Raw genomic sequence first — 16,176 nt, 5'->3', positions numbered from 1 at the left:
GCTTACCTGGCCCTCATTCCCAAATACTAATAATGGTAGGTCATTGGTGCAAAATGCACTAGAAGGCTATGAAAAGCCTCTAATCCATAGGTTTGATGTCTAGTAGATAGCCGCGGCATGTCTTGCAGAAGGGCCTTAGAATTTGCATTGTCTTGAAGCTTCTGGAAAGCCTTTGATTCTAAAAAGAAACGGCCATTATCATCTCTTTGTAAAGCTCTATGTGTGCGGCTTGCTGTATGCTCTGCATCAACCAGTTAAAAAGTGTTTCAGTGCACCTGTAAATAAACTTGTGTTCAGTAATGCACATCTTATAAGTTTCGATAGTTTTAATAAACATTGGTATTTGAGGTGCACTGTAATAAATGGTATGAAATAAACTGAAACAGCCATTATTTGCTTAGCTCATGAAGCTTTTCATTGAAATTCTGCTGCACTGCACAGGTAGCTGAAATCTTGGAATCCAGAGGAACCCTCTTGGAAAATCTTGGAACCCTCAACAACCATAGGTTGTCCAGCCTCTCCATTGCATTGCCTGCCATTTCCTCTTGATTTCTACTAAGATATCATTAACTCGTTTGTTCACTTACCCACTCTGCTCTCTTCATATCATAATGTTACACTTTTCACTTTCACAGCTTGCAACATTGTACTCAATCTAAGTTCAACCTTTTTTGCTAATTCTGTTTCTGCACCATAAGTGAGTACTGGTAAGATACAGCTGTTGTATAATTTCCTCTTGAGCGATACTGGTAAATTACCATTCAATTTTCAGCATAATTGTTAAATGCACTGGTCCTTATTCTTATTATCCTGTTTCTTTCACTCACATGGTCTGGATCTGCGGTCATTACCTACACTAATTAGACCTCTTCCCTTCCCACTTTTAATGCTTCGCTGCCTATCATAAACCACTGATCGCTTCAGAGACTGTTGGACGTTGCTTAAGTTCTATGCATAAAGTTTTTAGACCCACTGTTCTGCTTTGCCTGTCGAGGTCATCGATAATGCTTTGCAGTTTGTTCCGAGTTCATTTTTCGAAAGCGCTAAAACAAAACGGACAAAGAAGGAACAGACATGGACAAGTGCTGATCCCTGTCTGTCCCTTCTTTGTCCGTGTTGTTTCAGCGCTTTCGAAAAATGACAAACATGCACCAACTAGCCCCATTTTCCACTGTTCTGGAGTTCCGAGTTCTTTAGCAAGGCAACGTGATCACCAAATTTCATTAACTCTTATCGCCAGTTCTCATTTGAGGTCTGTGAATACCTCCTGTAAACACGCAGTGAATAGTACTCTAGAGATTGTCTTCGTACCTGAAACCCTCTCTTATTGGAATTTTGTTACTTTATATATCATACCTAGATGTGCCTAATTATGCTTCGCTAGGGCCTTTCACATATTTTCATTACAAAATGTAACATACTATCTCTGAGCCACTGCTTGGGTTCGATGTCACCGTGCAAGCACGTGGGGAACGATGCCTGGTCCTGTGTGTGGATGTCCCTTATGTGGTTAAGAAGTGACAGCCATTTGGGCACAATGAGTTCTGCTTTGCCTTCGCTAGATGCTGCCGCCCAATACAGATGGTTGCACACAGACTTAATCCAGGGTGCAAGTTCCTTGCAGTTATTTTGTTTTGCAGCTGTGTGCAGTTTCTTGGTGATACCTAAAATGCATATTAAAAAAATAGGACTAATGTAATATATTCCATTAATATGCTGAAAATAACACTTTATCAGCCACCATAAAGCCACAGCTGCTAGATACCTTTTGCTTGTGCCACACGTCTAACTCATGGGCGATTGCAGCTTTGTTGTTGCGGAGAAAGCACTTGATCTGTGTATGACGGTCGGTCACCAGCACTGCTACCTTGATGCTCTCACTCTCCAGAAAAGCAAGGCCTTGTTTCAGGCCTTCTAACTCCATGCGACAGCTGCCGCCAGCATCATTGGACTGTGGTATGATAATGGCAAAGGATATTGAGTGATGTGTAGCGTGTCTACCAATTAAAAAAAAGACTGCATGCATTGAGGTCTCTCCTCCCAGCTGTAACTATTTTTAAGAAAATAAATCTTTGCATTTCTAACAATGGTAGTGCTGTGCTGATGCTTCATCTACCAGCACGGGGATTCAAGGCTAAGCCAATGATAATGCATGTGCTGTAGAAAGAAGTCATGATATTTAAATGTTGCGTTACAGTTCATTTGGCGGCATTAGTGAGCTATAGAAATTTACAGAACGTTGTTGTAGCAAAGTGGAAACGCACCTGCACGACTTCAAAATGCAAGACTTTGTGGCGTTCAACGTCCATCAGAGTATACGTGCCATATTTAGCACTAAATCCTGGTGAATCAGCCCGTCCATCTCCAGCAAGGTTCACCTGTTGGCCTTGCAGCTCTTGCAGCAGACTTTTCTGCTCTTCTTTCCAAACCTGAAAACAAAACAGTGTGCATTGGACCTTGACCATGCAAAGAAAGCTGGAAACTTCTTCACAATGACTCCTTACCCTGCCAATTGCAGGCCACAGATATGAACGCTGGATTGCAAAAAATGTCCTGTTGCTCACAACTGGTACACCAATTGAAGCCAGCATTCTCAGTGTAGCTGTTGGGTTGCATCCAGAGAAGAGAACTGCTGCGCAAAGCTGCAGGTTGAGCATCGGCTGCTGTTTTTCTACGTCCTGGTTACACCAGTAAATGAAATGGCCAGATGCACACTCCCCATAAACTTCTAGAAGTGTGCCTTCACACTCGAATCTGACTGTACGAGGTGCTAGGCACTCTGTGCACAGCTGGAAAAGCTTCCAAAGGTACTTCTCCTGCACCAAAAAAATTTTGTTGCCGGGTTCATCTGGGGAGTTTCCGACACATCCCTGCCTGGAAGAGAATGGGAAAATTTTCAATCGCACTGGACAGCCTAAACACGCTACCTTGCATGAAAAACATGAGTGAATGTTTATGGCACCAGAGTAAAAGTAGGGCAAACAGGTTTTTATCATACTGTTAATAAATCGCATACTTCTCTTCAAATTCTTCGCATGGAGTGTAGTCCTCATCATCGTAGTCCTCATCTCCACCTTCGTCTTCTGTGCTGTCATCATTTTCAATGGCCTCTCTTTGGATTGGCATGGTCGTTTGAGTGGCTACATTTATCATGGGGCTGCCAACCTGAATGCCTAAAAATCATGTGATATGTGCAGCTGCATTTAGTAGTTGTTACCACTGCACGCAACATAGAATATGCGGAAATTTTAGTACAACTGAAAACCTCTATAGCGCTTTGCCCCCTTCCCCGTCATTATTGTACAAATGCATGCATAAAAAAATGTACGCTGATTGTGGAGGCACATACCGATAGATACAGTGTGTGGTTTTGTCTGAGAGTGGTGTGATGCCATGCTTCTTTTCACACATGCCTGTACAGCTGTGCTTTTTGTCGCTGGCCGCATCGTTGCTTGGACAGACTTGTGTCTTCCCTCACAAGACTCTGTCAGTTTGACCTCCAGCGTTGCATCATGTGCTGAATCTGCAATAATCAGCAGGTTATCATATAATGTGTAAGGCGTCAATGCCTTGCATTACTCTGCTTGCTGAAGATTGGTCATTACCAGTGAGAGCGAGGATACTTAGTGAATTTTCCACGCCGAAGTTTTCATGTCGCATTGCACAAAGATCTGCTCCAGCTTCTGTTGTGACATCTGCAACACAGACTGAGACATGATTTGATGCACAGTATAGGCATGCACAACTAAATGTTCAGACTGAATGTAGCGTCATTACCTGTTGGGCTACCAGAGGGACTGCCCAATTTTGGATCAAGTTTTTCCACGCTTGATCCTTCTCCAAGCAGTTCTGCAAGGACCTGAAAGGATAAAAAGTGTACTGAATTACTGAATTGCTCTTTACTGAAAATTTTTCTATCAAAGCAAGAAAACCGCGTATGTGAAGTCGTTCTCGGCTGTTTGGCGATCATCGAAATGTATGTTTACCTTGTAAGAATACTATGACGCCTGCCGACTTATCGCATTTGCATAACCACATCGGAATTGGACAGATTTGAAAAGTGTGAAGCTATCGGTTAGGGACATAGGGGAATAGCGAGGCGCCAGAGCGCATGGGCAAGACCATTACCATTATAATTTCCCGTCCCGTCTGCACGCGAGGAATCATCAGCAGTGTTTCATTGATGAGTTAAGTGCCGTTTAGCGCAGGGGTCTCTATAGCATATCCCCTTGCGCGAGAAAAGGAAACCCGAGTACAGCCGCGCGGCGCTGTGCCCGTACCATCGCGGGATCGCTCTCCGCGTGCGCTACTCGCGGTCAACGCTTCATGCAAAGCTCCACACGCAAATGAGACCAGAATTGCCGCAGAGTAATGAATTTAAATTCGGAAGTAGACTCACCTCATGTTTCCTTCTTTTAGCAAATGCACTTCTTGGCGGTGGTGGCATGCTTCTTTTGTGCAAAAATAGTGAAGGAGCCGCGTCATGGTTCAGCCGTGCCCCTTTGACAGAAACCCCTAGCGATCGCATTAGGGACAAGCTCTGCACGTTGTCGCTGTCACGAAAGTGCTTCGAGCAGAGTACGCTTGCTTTGGTCGGCTTGAAATTCTCCCTCTTCACAGCATCGACCCACTGCGCTGCGAGCTTTTGATCTTTCGGGAAAGTGTGGAAGACGACATCGTCGCGGCCGTAGGTGCTCGTACACCCGAACGCACAGCAGTACCTCATGTTAGATCGGCTGCACGTGGTCGGATGCTGAAAACTTGGCTGAAACACTTTGGGATTACGACCACAACGCAGGCAACACGAGGAACAACGCGCGCTGAAAGCACGTTCGGGTGACTCGGAGGCGTCGGAGGGTCTCCGGCTCCTCAAAATGACGTCACACGGGCCGACAAGGAGGAGGTTTTCCTCTCTGCTTTTCTCCTCTCCTGCTCTCTCTCGGGACGCGGGAGATTTGAACGGCACGCATTCAATCTGTGATTGTGGCGATGCTTTTGCAACAACTGAAAAAATAACTTCACAAGCAAGATCAACAATGAGTATACTTCAAAAGCCTAGAAGGTTAGCAGATTTGAAAACCGCCTCAGTCTCCCTTTAAGTAGTTTATGCTCAGATGTCCGTTTCTGTGATAAAAGGGAAATTAAGTGCGATTCAGATGAACCCTGGTTTTGTTGTGAGCATGTAGAATACTTGCGAATAACATGCTCGATCATCGCAAACGGTTTTCCGCGTCATCACATTGTTCTTAAAGGCTTTTGATTTAAGTTGCCAGTTTGACAACGTCGGCGCTTGAGCTAGACGCTCAGTTTCACAACGCTGACTGAATTCTTTCGACACTTTGCTTTTAAGGGAATCAACGCGATAAGAAAGACAACTGACCAAGGTTTTCTTCGTTAATTTTATCAGCACGAATTAATGCAAATGCGCTCAGTTGTGCACTCTGTAATAATATGAGACTGGATGAAGTTTTAGATGCAAGTTCTTGGGATGCAATGAATTGTTGTCTGGTAGAGGGTTTCATCCATCGTCACTGGTTAAAATCAGTAGGAGAAAGAGTAGACTACAGGTTTGGCAGCAAGAGCAAAATACTTAGTACAAGTGTTGTACCACACTGGGGGATTCCCCTCTGACAAAACATTGGACCAACACACATTTGCGTTTCAAACGCGGCGAAAGAGTGGATGTGCAGAACAGCTTAGAACCTCCGCTCGGGTCATCAGGCCTTCCTCGGCGATCCGGAAGGACATGCTTGAGCCATTCAGCCGCTCGGCACACTTGGCTTTCCGGTCGACGCGGGGCGAATGACCTCCTAACGGCTCTAGAAATCGCACGGGCCCAGCGTCAAGGCGGAATGAAGACGAACGAAAGCTGATCCTGATGACTTGCGGCCAACCAAAAATAGCGACAGCACTAATAATGGGCTCAGGGAAAACGAGGAAACGCTCTTTCTCCTGAAACCGGAAAGGCGCAAAGCGGGTCTGAGGTCAGCTTGAGGACACCGCGTGTCCAGCTTCTTTTTTTTTTTTTGCATGCGCAGAATAGACTGCACTCGTGTACTCCGCCAGGGCCTGCAAGAGCGGCGCTGCACGCGCTCAGAAACGGGAAAGAGCACAGCCGATGAAGGAGACCCGAATAATGGCTCATAGGAAATAAACGCCTACCGCAAAATTGAACGCAGACCCCGAGACGTTTTCAGGGATCATTTTGTATTCAATATGTTTCGCTCCGTATAGCTCGATAAAAGTTGCTTTTGTCTGAGGGCGTTCTACAGCCCTCATAACCATTTGGGGTGCGTGAAAAATCCACAATAAAACGTGCTTCCACACGTCACGAGTCTGTCTTGAAAAAAGTATCGAAGACAGCCGGCCTCTTTTGTTCCCAGGCCACCAAGATCACACGATATATTAGGCCGTCATCTTGTTTTTACTGAACTGACTGACCGTCTGAAGGCAGTTTATAAAGTCTCTCTTCTGTGCCACTCAAATACTGTTCCGAACGCCGTAAAATAAGTTTTGGCTGCTATTGGGAACCTTGCTACTGATTTTGAGAGCTGTAGAGACGACAGCCTTGCAGACAAAATCTTATTTCAATGAAATTATCCGCCAATTAACTAATCAATGAAAAGTGTTCTGTGAGTGAACATTTCTGATCTTTCAAGAGCGCATATAGGATGTTGATGGGGGCGGAATGAAAGAATGCCTGTGCGCTGTGGAATGTCAATATTTGTTGAGTTCTTTTGAGTTGAACAGGTGTGTACACAGAGAGAGTAACAGTGAACAAAAATAATATTAGAGACGGTGTTAAGTTAGGAGCCCACGGCGCCGACGGGTCCCCCCCCCCCCACGCACCTGTTCCGAGGAGCCGTCATGCCCGGGGGAAATAGAGGAATTCACGTCGAGCCGTGACGCCCACGCTTAGGGTGCCTCGTTGCCAGCTACGGAACTAATCCTTTTCTGTTCTGGCGCCGAGTCAACCATGTCCCGCGGAAGACATTCCTTGGCTGTCAATCCGGTGCGTGGCAGTCGATGGAATACGCATGCAGCGAGCTGCGTACGCGGAGTCACGCGCCTTGCACGTTCCAGGAGGAGCGGGGTCCACTGGGCTCGGACCGGTGAGCCCTGGGCTCCGCCCACTTGTACATTGCATGGCTATTGGTTCAAATTGGGCAAGAGCGGGTTTGGTAAAGCTCCGCCCAATTATCGACGGGATTAAAACCCACGTGAAACAACGACTTTGGACGATCGCGCCGAGTCTCAAGCTCGGCCGTTTTTAACAGCCTTTTTTACCAGCCTTTTTTATCAGCCTTTTTTTAAACTGCCCTTTCTAAACTGCCTTTTGCTCATATGCCATTTTTATCAATCCCGTCTTTAATAAATAATTTTTGTCTTAAGAAGTTGGAATTGCTGCCCCGACCGGCAACGTGTCGCCGGACGAGCGGACGAAGACCCGAAATGCTCTTCGTACCGCCAACCGCCGTATATTCGATCACCGGCCAGCGTGCCATCATCGTTCACCGCTCGCGAGGAGCAACCGACTAGCCCAATCCGGCCATCCCATCAGTAGGAGGGCAAGAAAGTTAACTGACGATTACTTCTGCGTAATGTTTGCTTCCTTGGCAGCTGATAAGCGTCTGCTATTGCTATTTCATGCGGTCGGCCCAAGGGTCGCGCCCGCCATAACTGAGACCTACACAAGGAACGTTGGAAAAAGAAACGTCATGTACTACCTCTTCAGTACAGCAGGGGTAGCTCCTTGAGTTTTTGAAAAACGATGGAGTGATCTCAGCTCGTGTGAGACAAAGTTCTAACGCGAACAGAATAGAGCGATGGAGTCCCGTTCCCTCTTCTCCGCGATACACAGAGGAAAGGCTAGCCAGTGCCGGAAAAATGGGAGTTGGGCTTCACAAGTCATCCCGTGCAAGAGCACCTTGGACCAGCTCTTCGCTGCTTCAGTTGACAGCGATTGGGCCACATGGCGAAGAACTGTCGCGGTTCGCCCCGGTGCTAGATCTGTTCGGAGGGCCATGAGCACAGTCAGTGTAAATTGCTGATTGTGCAAGCTGTGGAGGTAACCATGCTGTTTCCTTCTCTGGATGCCCTCAGAACATAGCAACTTCAACCCTTCGACGAAACGAAACAATTAATGGAAGACCACCTCGTCGAAATGCTCCGCTTCCTAATCTTGCCTCAGTGAATCTCGTGCAGCTGTCTTCAGAGCAGCCTCAACCACTGCAGGTTTCCAATTGTGAAACATACTTGTCTGCGTTAAAAAAGCCTGCTGGGCAGACTTCCAGCAGCCAAGTGCAGGATCAGGCTTCAACTGTGCCGCACGCGCCACCTTTATATCGATCTGCTCGTCAACGATCTGGCAACCTAGCGCCAGGCCCTGCTCCGGATTCTCCAGTTGCGCACACGTCCGAGTTAAAGAGGCCTGCTCAGCAAATATGCTAGCCGAGCCCAAACTCCGGCCTTGGACCCTCCAGTGGTGCACTTTCAGCGTCCTTTTCTCAGGTCTTCGACAGCAGCACCTGAAGTAGCGTGAGTACCTGCAGACAACTCTTTCGTCTCAACGGTTGTGCAGGTGCTGCCCAGGCTGTTTGCAGCAGTACGAGCGATTCTGTCGGCTCTTCGCATGCAAGTAACCTCCTGGAAGGGGAGGCTCTCTCGTCTGTGGAGCCTTTACGGGCTCAGCTACCAAGGCTCTCACTTAAACAGACTATGCATAATCGTTATCACAATATCGCGGTTACAGCTTAACAACAAAAAGTGGAGATTTTTGTAGTCTCCTTGTGGAATATAATTTTCCTGTATTGTGCGTAAAGGAATCTGTTGTGAGTGGCAATTTTGTCTCTCGAACTATATGTTTTACAAGCCAACCCACCGGTCTGGCCTTAGCAGAGCAATAATGTATGTGAGGAAGGACCTGCCGTCATTACCAATTCAGTCGCGTCGTTTAGGTGTTCTAGAATACGTACCATGCGAAGTGTCTTTTGCTAAGGTTTGTGTTACTTTTATAAGCCTTTACTTGCAAGCCCCAAGCAGCATATTGATTGATTTTCTCGTATTTACAGATACAGAATATAGTGTGAGGTTGTTGAGAACAACCTCTCCCGCTCCACTAATGTACCGCGGGTGGATCTCGTATTTAGAGTCAAAATCTCCAGCTCAAATTTCCTAATATGTCGAGACTTCAGCCCTCACAATACTGCTTGGGCTAGTGATCATTACGACACCCGCAGTAGGACTGGGAATGTGCTGCTGGGAAATCTAACTGATGTGTTCTTAACGGTGGCTCACCGACCTTTCGGTGTGGCTACCGAGATTCCTCTTGCATAGATTGGGCTCTTTTACATCAGACTTTTCATCTAATGTTGGGTTGACAACAGACATGGAGACTCGTGGTAGTGACCACTATCCCATTCTCGTAGAAACCCTTGCTAACTCCGTGAGAGGGGACAGCGCCAAGTCGAAAACTTACTGTCTGGAAGGCTTTTCGTTTTAACGTATTTGAACAAGTTGGCACGTTGACATGGACACTTTTATGTCACTGCTACAAGAAAACCTGAGCTTGTGTATGAAGGAAGTCTCCATACTTAGTGATTTCGCTGGAACAGTCAGGGAGGATGAGCGGATGAGGGCTGTTCGAAGAAGAGAGGGAAGAACTTGTCGGCAAATGGGGTCTTTAGAATCATATCGTGAAGACTAAAAGGTGTACTCTGTCGTGTGTAGACGTCTGCAGAAAATGGGCAAAAAGCGTTGGCGTGATTTCTGAGGCACATTGACCCCTCATACATCGGTGCCAAAGATTTGGAAGACAAACCCAGCTCTAAGCGAACCGGTCACGCAGAATAACCCTTTCCGATCGCTTGCAATAGCACGGGCGGCTCCGGAAAGAGTGCTAGCTGAAGAGTTTCATCAGCTTTTTTCTCGTCCCAATGTTTCAGTAGTTTGAGGAATTTGTGAAATTAGCCGCATATGCACAACAAAAAGTAAGCGCTTGCTTTCTTGCCCGACATGCATATTTTAAATATGAATTCGTAGTCGGTCAACTTAAAAGCACTCTTGCATCGTGTCGTAAAAGCTACTGCTGGTCCTGCCGGCGTTACGTACAGCATGCGTAAAACCGTTGGGCCAGAGGGCATAGCTGTACTGCGACAGATATTTAACGACCTATGGGTCAAAGAGGCTATGTCCCTAGAGGAAGGCTGCTCGTGGCATCCCTGTCGAAAAGGAGTGTAAATCTTCCCTACTTATCGACTCTTTTCGGCCCATGAGCCTCGTGAGCTGCTTATGCGAAGTGACGCTGAAGATGATTGCCGCCAGGCTTCATTGGTGACATGACGAGTTTGGAGTGTTGTCGGAGTTCATGACTGGCTGCCGTCGGCATCGATGCACAGTGGATGTGATTATGGACACTGACGTGTTGAGCCCGACCGATGCCGCGGTAATGTCATGATTGTAGTATTTTTGGATATCAAGCGGGCCTTGCACCCTATCAGTCATGCCCATGTACTGCTAAATTTACTAGACACTGATGTTAGTTTAAGGCCTCTGCGTTGGATTTCACACTTTCTGAGTGATGGGATGGTGTTCATTCAGTCCACTGAAGGAAAAAGTGCGAAGCATAGCCGATTTTCCACAGGGCAGCATACAGAGCCCTTTCTAACTGCGTGTTGGCGGATTTACCTACAAGGCTTCCGCCTGCTTTCCTGTTTTCTCTCTAGGCTGATGGCGTCTGCATTTGGGTCTCTGGCGAAAATGTTTTTGTCCAACCAGTCTTTCAAGGTGGCCTAGACGTCATAGACCGTTTTTTGAAACAAAGAAGAATCATGCTTTCGCTTGTAAGAACAGCGCTGCTGCGTTTCATCTGAAAGCAGCTAAATGATAGCCGCCTCTGTCTAGAAGGACAAGGGTTGATGATAGTTAAGCAGAACCCATTTCTGGCTCCGAGCAGCACCGAGTACTCGACCATCAAGTCTCGCGCTGCACACGCAAAATTGTAGAAGATTAACTCAACGCAGTGGTAAACGCGCTTCGCAAACTTGTGAGTTCACCTTGGGCAGTTCGACGTCCTTTGTGGTAAATGTGCAGAATTATCTCATGTGTAAAAAAAAATTCGTACTCTGCACTGATACCGCACGGACTCTCGCGAATTGCGGAAGACGCTTACAAAGGCTAATAGCAGAGGTATTCGCGTGTGTGTTGGGTGTTCTGCCAGCGACACATGTCCAGCAATTTCGGACAAAAATTTTGAAACTTGTAAAATTGTAATATACTTTAAGGTAATATTAAAAATAATGGTCTGTTCTTCTGATATGTAGCAAAATATTTCTTTTAAAGTGTTTCCATCAGTCGCGTCGAACAGTTAAGACGCCCATAGATAAACCAATGGGGAACCCTTTAGACGATAGCAGAAACGTTAATAGAAAATAAAATCAAGTCTGTCATCTGGTGATCTGCAGATATGCTGACTGTTAGAGTGAAATCTTACATTAGGTGAAAAAATTGCGTTCAGAAATAATTTCCCGGTAGGAAATGCTTTTGTCCAGAATTGCTGGGTATGTTCAAGTCTCGCGGGCAACTGAGACTTGCTGGCATGTTTTCCGTCTAATGTCCTAACATGAGACACTGGTTAGTTCCCACTGCACAGGAACACGATGGAAGCCGTATTCATAAAGCGTTTATAAAATACTGACATGTTCCAAATTATGAATACTGGATGGTAGATATAGGGTATCTCCCATGGCTCCTGTAGACCCCCAAGGTCGAGTTGTCTTTCGAAGTTAGAATTAGAAAACACGACATGGTGGTGCTTGCTGTTCACCACTTAGCAGTGTACCAAACATACATGCGGTATCCTGGTAATATTCACGCCTGTAATGCTGGCTCAAGTCTTCAAAATTCTTAGACATCTACATTTGTAATTTCAGAGCTGAATTAACGGAAAACAATTAAACTGGCCTACGCTAGAGCGTCAACGATAGCTGGCGAGATATACGCTATATATGTCACACTAGAGTTTATAGTGTTAGCAGGAGGTCAGCGTAGGTGGGTGATCTTCAGCGACTCACAGGCTACATTAGAATCTCTTGACAGCGGCAGATTAGTACCGTGCATAAATAGTTTGGCTTACGAAACGCTTAAATTATTTCCAAGGCATTAAATAAGCAGCATTTAGTAGCCTTTTAACGGGCACCCAGTCATAGCCTATTTAAGAAAAATCCTGAGGCAGATGCAGCAGCCAGGCAAGCTCATGCCAATAATTACTACTTCTAGCTTGTGATTCCCGGAATGTGAAATTCGCCGTTTCCTAAGAAGCAAGCGAATTCGCATGGCAAAAAAAAGTGGTTTATCGAATCGACCACCTGTCAGAGTTTGCAATCTCACTATCACTAAACAGAATTCTAAAAACTCTCGTTCACAGCTTAAGATTGGGAACAGGCTACACGAAACGCTTTCTACATAGAACTGGGCGTGCAGTCAACCTACGATGTGCACGTGGTCGCGAGGACGAGGATGTACCTCATCTCTTATTGGATTGCCCAGAGCACGAAAATTCTAAGACACCACTGAAGAGGGACTTGACTACCCTTGATAAAAGGCTTCTCAGTGTCCAAAACAACTTACGTCCATGGCCGACGCGTGCACTACAGAAACGGGCAGTCATAGCGCTGAAATCTCTTCTCGGTAACAGCGGCATCCTCGGGAGTTACTAATAATGTTGCCTGAATAGATTTTGTTCTTGTTTGTCTCGGCCCGTGCTCTTCACTGTTTTCTTGCTCGTTATATGGCCGTGGGTTCACTGACAATAAGTATCATTTATTAGCATCATGGGTCTGGTACATTCTATCCTTAAGTTGGTTGTGGTTTCTTATAGTTTCTTTTTAATGTATTGTATTTTTGGTTTCTATACCGTTTGCTGTGATTCGGACACATCATTTCTCATAATAGATGTTGCATTTTACGTGATTATGTGATAGCGTTGCTTATAGCATATTTTCTATTTTATGCAGGCATTTCTGGAGAATACATGTTATTATCTTTATTGCCTTGCCTTTTATACATTCGACTGTATTTGATGTTGCCGGCCGTTCCGCAGTAACGAAGCAACCCCCCCCCCCCCCCCTTCTAACTAAAGAAGCTATTTTTAGAGCACACTGAGACTGCACAAAAACTGCGCCCCAAGTCTCGAAATGACCATCCAGTATGCAACATATACAGTAAGAGGATCCTACTCCGGATCATTAGGAAAACTTCGGGTGAAGGCCAAAATACATTGCAAGGCAACTCCGTATTTATCACAACGAAAAGGCACATGTCATACCTTACCAAGGAAAAGTTGTTACACTTGGGTCTTGTCGTTCTTTACTGATTTAGTGTTAGAAGTCATTTTGAGTACCCTAACTATACCTATTTAACGCGCCCCCGATTCTTACGCGCACCCGATTTTCAGGTCCCCCAAAATGGAAAAACCATAATTTGTACAGAAGCCTAAACCGATGTTTTCCCGCGCTAGTCCTAGCCGCTCTCTTGAAGGTTATTAGCTGTCATCTCGGCGAGCGCACCTCAAAGAAGCAGACACGTAACTGCGCAATTGGAAGGCCCGCCGTTGGGAGGGAGGCGAATGGAGCTGACTGACGATGACACACGCATGCAACACTGCTGACTAGCCTGGAAAGCGGAAACCGAACTGTACAGCGTGACGCACGCTCCGGAGTTTTCCAGAAACAAAGTCACTAACCGGAAGTTTTCTCGCGGTACCTATTACCTGCCTGGGAAAGCGACCGCCATCGCAGAGCGAGCCGAGTAAATAACGTGCACTTCGAATTTTCGTTAGCTGAACCGATTTTCTGAAGAATTTACGTTTTTTTGCGCATAGAGCTCCATACTGCCTGGCGGAAGCGGCCTACCAGCCCCGTGGCTTGGCCCTGAAATTTCGGATTCAAAACACTCATTCAAAACCCTCGAAACACTCGTCATGTCTGAGCCTTGAAACAGATACGTTGGGGCCGTGAGAGTGTAAAAAATATTGGGCGTTCTAGGTATAGAAGCAATGTCACTAATATGCACAAGAAATAAGAGGACATATGAGATTGATCCTTGAGGTACACCGCGCGGAATTAGCTCAGAAGTAGGTGTGAAGTTGTTGGTGTGCTCTAACGAATAACAGTTATGCAGGTAACTTTTAACTACCCTGTATAGTCATGTAAGGGCCGCGCTCATGTAAGGGCTACTCCCCCCAAAATTCCATCCAAAATGTGGAAATAAAAGACAGCAAAAAGCACTTGTGATTCGAGTGCGTATATTTTCATCGCGTGGCAGGTTCCGCGGGAAGCTTCCATGAACACACTAGCCTAAACTCAAATTAAAATGAACGTACGAGGGATTTCCCCAACGAGGCTACAGCGCTAGGCACACTTTCTAACCGTCAGCCAAGCCGTCATTACGGTCTAGCGCGCTAAATCACCTCAAATAAATCCAATCAACGAAAGCTTTATTTCTCATTCAAGAATGACTTGCACAGAATATTCAGACTAATTGCCTACATGGCGAGTACGCGCTGCAATTCGAAACAAGGCATTTCGGAAACCGTATAAAAATGTGTGAACTAACATGTCGCCAAAATCCAAACAGCGATATAATACAGTGAAATCGTACGGTATCCTGACGAATACAAAAGAAGGCATTTGGGCAATCGCCTAAGGAGGGTGTAAACCTACATTTAAACAAAGTACAAACAGCCTAATAAAATAGCCAAGTGACATCCTTACTTCATTGTACAAGAGAAATAACTTCGAAGACCGCTTAAAATTTCTGGAAAGCTTTAATTCTATTGGCAATGTATTCCAGATATTCGTTCCAAAGAATTCGATTATTCTCTCACCGCATGCATGGTTATGGATTGGAAGGTTAAATTTACCTTTGGCAGTAGGTTCTGTGTCACGAACAGGCAAAATGAATAAGCTCAACGGGAGTGAAAAATTAGTTTTTAAGGTACACTTTACTACAGGGAAAATTTATAGTCGCGCAGAAAAGATAATTTTAGTACTCGAAGTTCTACGACCGTTGCGTGGACGATTAAGTGAAGAAAAAGTATTATCCTCAGAGCTCGTTTTTTGTAGACCTTCTAGAGCTGTTAGATAAGTTGAATAAATGAGCCCCCATGATTCGCTCTAAGTTATATGACAACAAATGAGTGAAAAACAAAAACAGTGTAATGTTTTCTGAGGGAAGTGTTGTTGAGTCTTAATAAGGGCATAGCAGGCAAACGAAGCTTAACTACAAACATTGTTAACTTGGTGCGTGCAGTTTATGCTTTCAAAATTAACACGAAGGTATTGAAATGAAGCTTGATATTCAATAGCAGTGTTGTCTAAAGAAATTGTTTTTTTTTATTCGAGAAGTGTGCCACGAGGCATAATTTGGGAAAGGGGGAATGGAGTTCAGGAGATAGAAAGTTCAAAGAAGGAGTGTAGTCCAGTTTCGCTGAGAAAGTCGCAGTGGTTGCTGGTGAAGTGATTGTCCGTAGTCCACTTCTCATAATCACATTCGCGGTTCCACCGCCGGCCCACCTCCCAGAGGAGCCGTTTTCTAACAGGAGCCGTCGCTGGGAACGTCCACAATAAGTGCCCCACATCACAAATGTCCGGTGCAGAGCCACAGTGAGGGCATCTGCAGTTGCTGGAAGATATTTTTCACGCCACCGATGACGGACAGATGGTGTCAGAACCTCCCCGGCTCGAATCTGGCGCACGGATACCTCCTCCTGCCGAGTAAGACTACGGGGGAGAGGGTGCGAACACGGAGGAATTAGAGCACGTGTTCGCAGGCACAGAACTTGGGAATCGGAAACATGGGACAGGAACGGTTCTGGGGGAAGAGGGGAAAGTGGCGGGTCGTCTGATGTGTCAAGGTGTCTCATAGTATCTACTTGAATGTTGTGTGGATCGTGAGTATTGCCGCGAATCCAGTGTATGCGCACAAAACATGGGTACTTTGAGCAGAGCAGATGAATTGATTGCGTAATCTGGAATGTGAGTCGAACAGCCTTAAGCTGTTTAAGGGCGTCGAGGGAGCGGGTGTAAAAATGAAGTGTGTTGAATATGGGAACGAGCGGAAGGGAAGCAATGGCATTGTAAATGGCTTGAAGTTCCATTGTCAGGGGGGTGCACGTAT

The 16,176-nt window shown here is 45.8% G+C and overlaps 2 protein-coding genes across 2 annotated transcripts in view; both read right to left on the bottom strand.

Moving 5' to 3' along the window:
- Window positions 1–1,708: 1,708 nt before the first annotated feature.
- Window positions 1,709–4,550, bottom strand: LOC144125286 (uncharacterized). The gene is made up of 7 exons (XM_077658540.1): window positions 4,400–4,550; window positions 3,778–3,859; window positions 3,606–3,695; window positions 3,350–3,523; window positions 3,017–3,173; window positions 2,265–2,874; window positions 1,709–1,951 (listed from the first exon to the last, which is right to left on the bottom strand). Exons 1-7 carry the CDS (start codon window positions 4,526–4,528, stop codon window positions 1,709–1,711), a joined length of 1,485 nt encoding a protein of 494 aa, XP_077514666.1. The 5' UTR covers window positions 4,529–4,550.
- Window positions 4,551–15,443: 10,893 nt separating this feature from the next.
- Window positions 15,444–16,176, bottom strand: part of LOC144125279 (uncharacterized) — an 84,908-nt gene continuing 84,175 nt past the window's right edge. Inside the window, exon 6 of the mRNA XM_077658529.1 lies at window positions 15,444–15,607. Coding sequence (XP_077514655.1) covers window positions 15,444–15,607 — 164 coding nt within the window. The remainder of the gene's footprint in view (window positions 15,608–16,176) is intronic.

Source organism: Amblyomma americanum, chromosome 1, assembly GCF_052857255.1.
Source record: "Amblyomma americanum isolate KBUSLIRL-KWMA chromosome 1, ASM5285725v1, whole genome shotgun sequence".
Taxonomy (NCBI): domain Eukaryota; kingdom Metazoa; phylum Arthropoda; class Arachnida; order Ixodida; family Ixodidae; genus Amblyomma; species Amblyomma americanum.
This window is presented reverse-complemented; position numbering and strand designations above follow the sequence as displayed.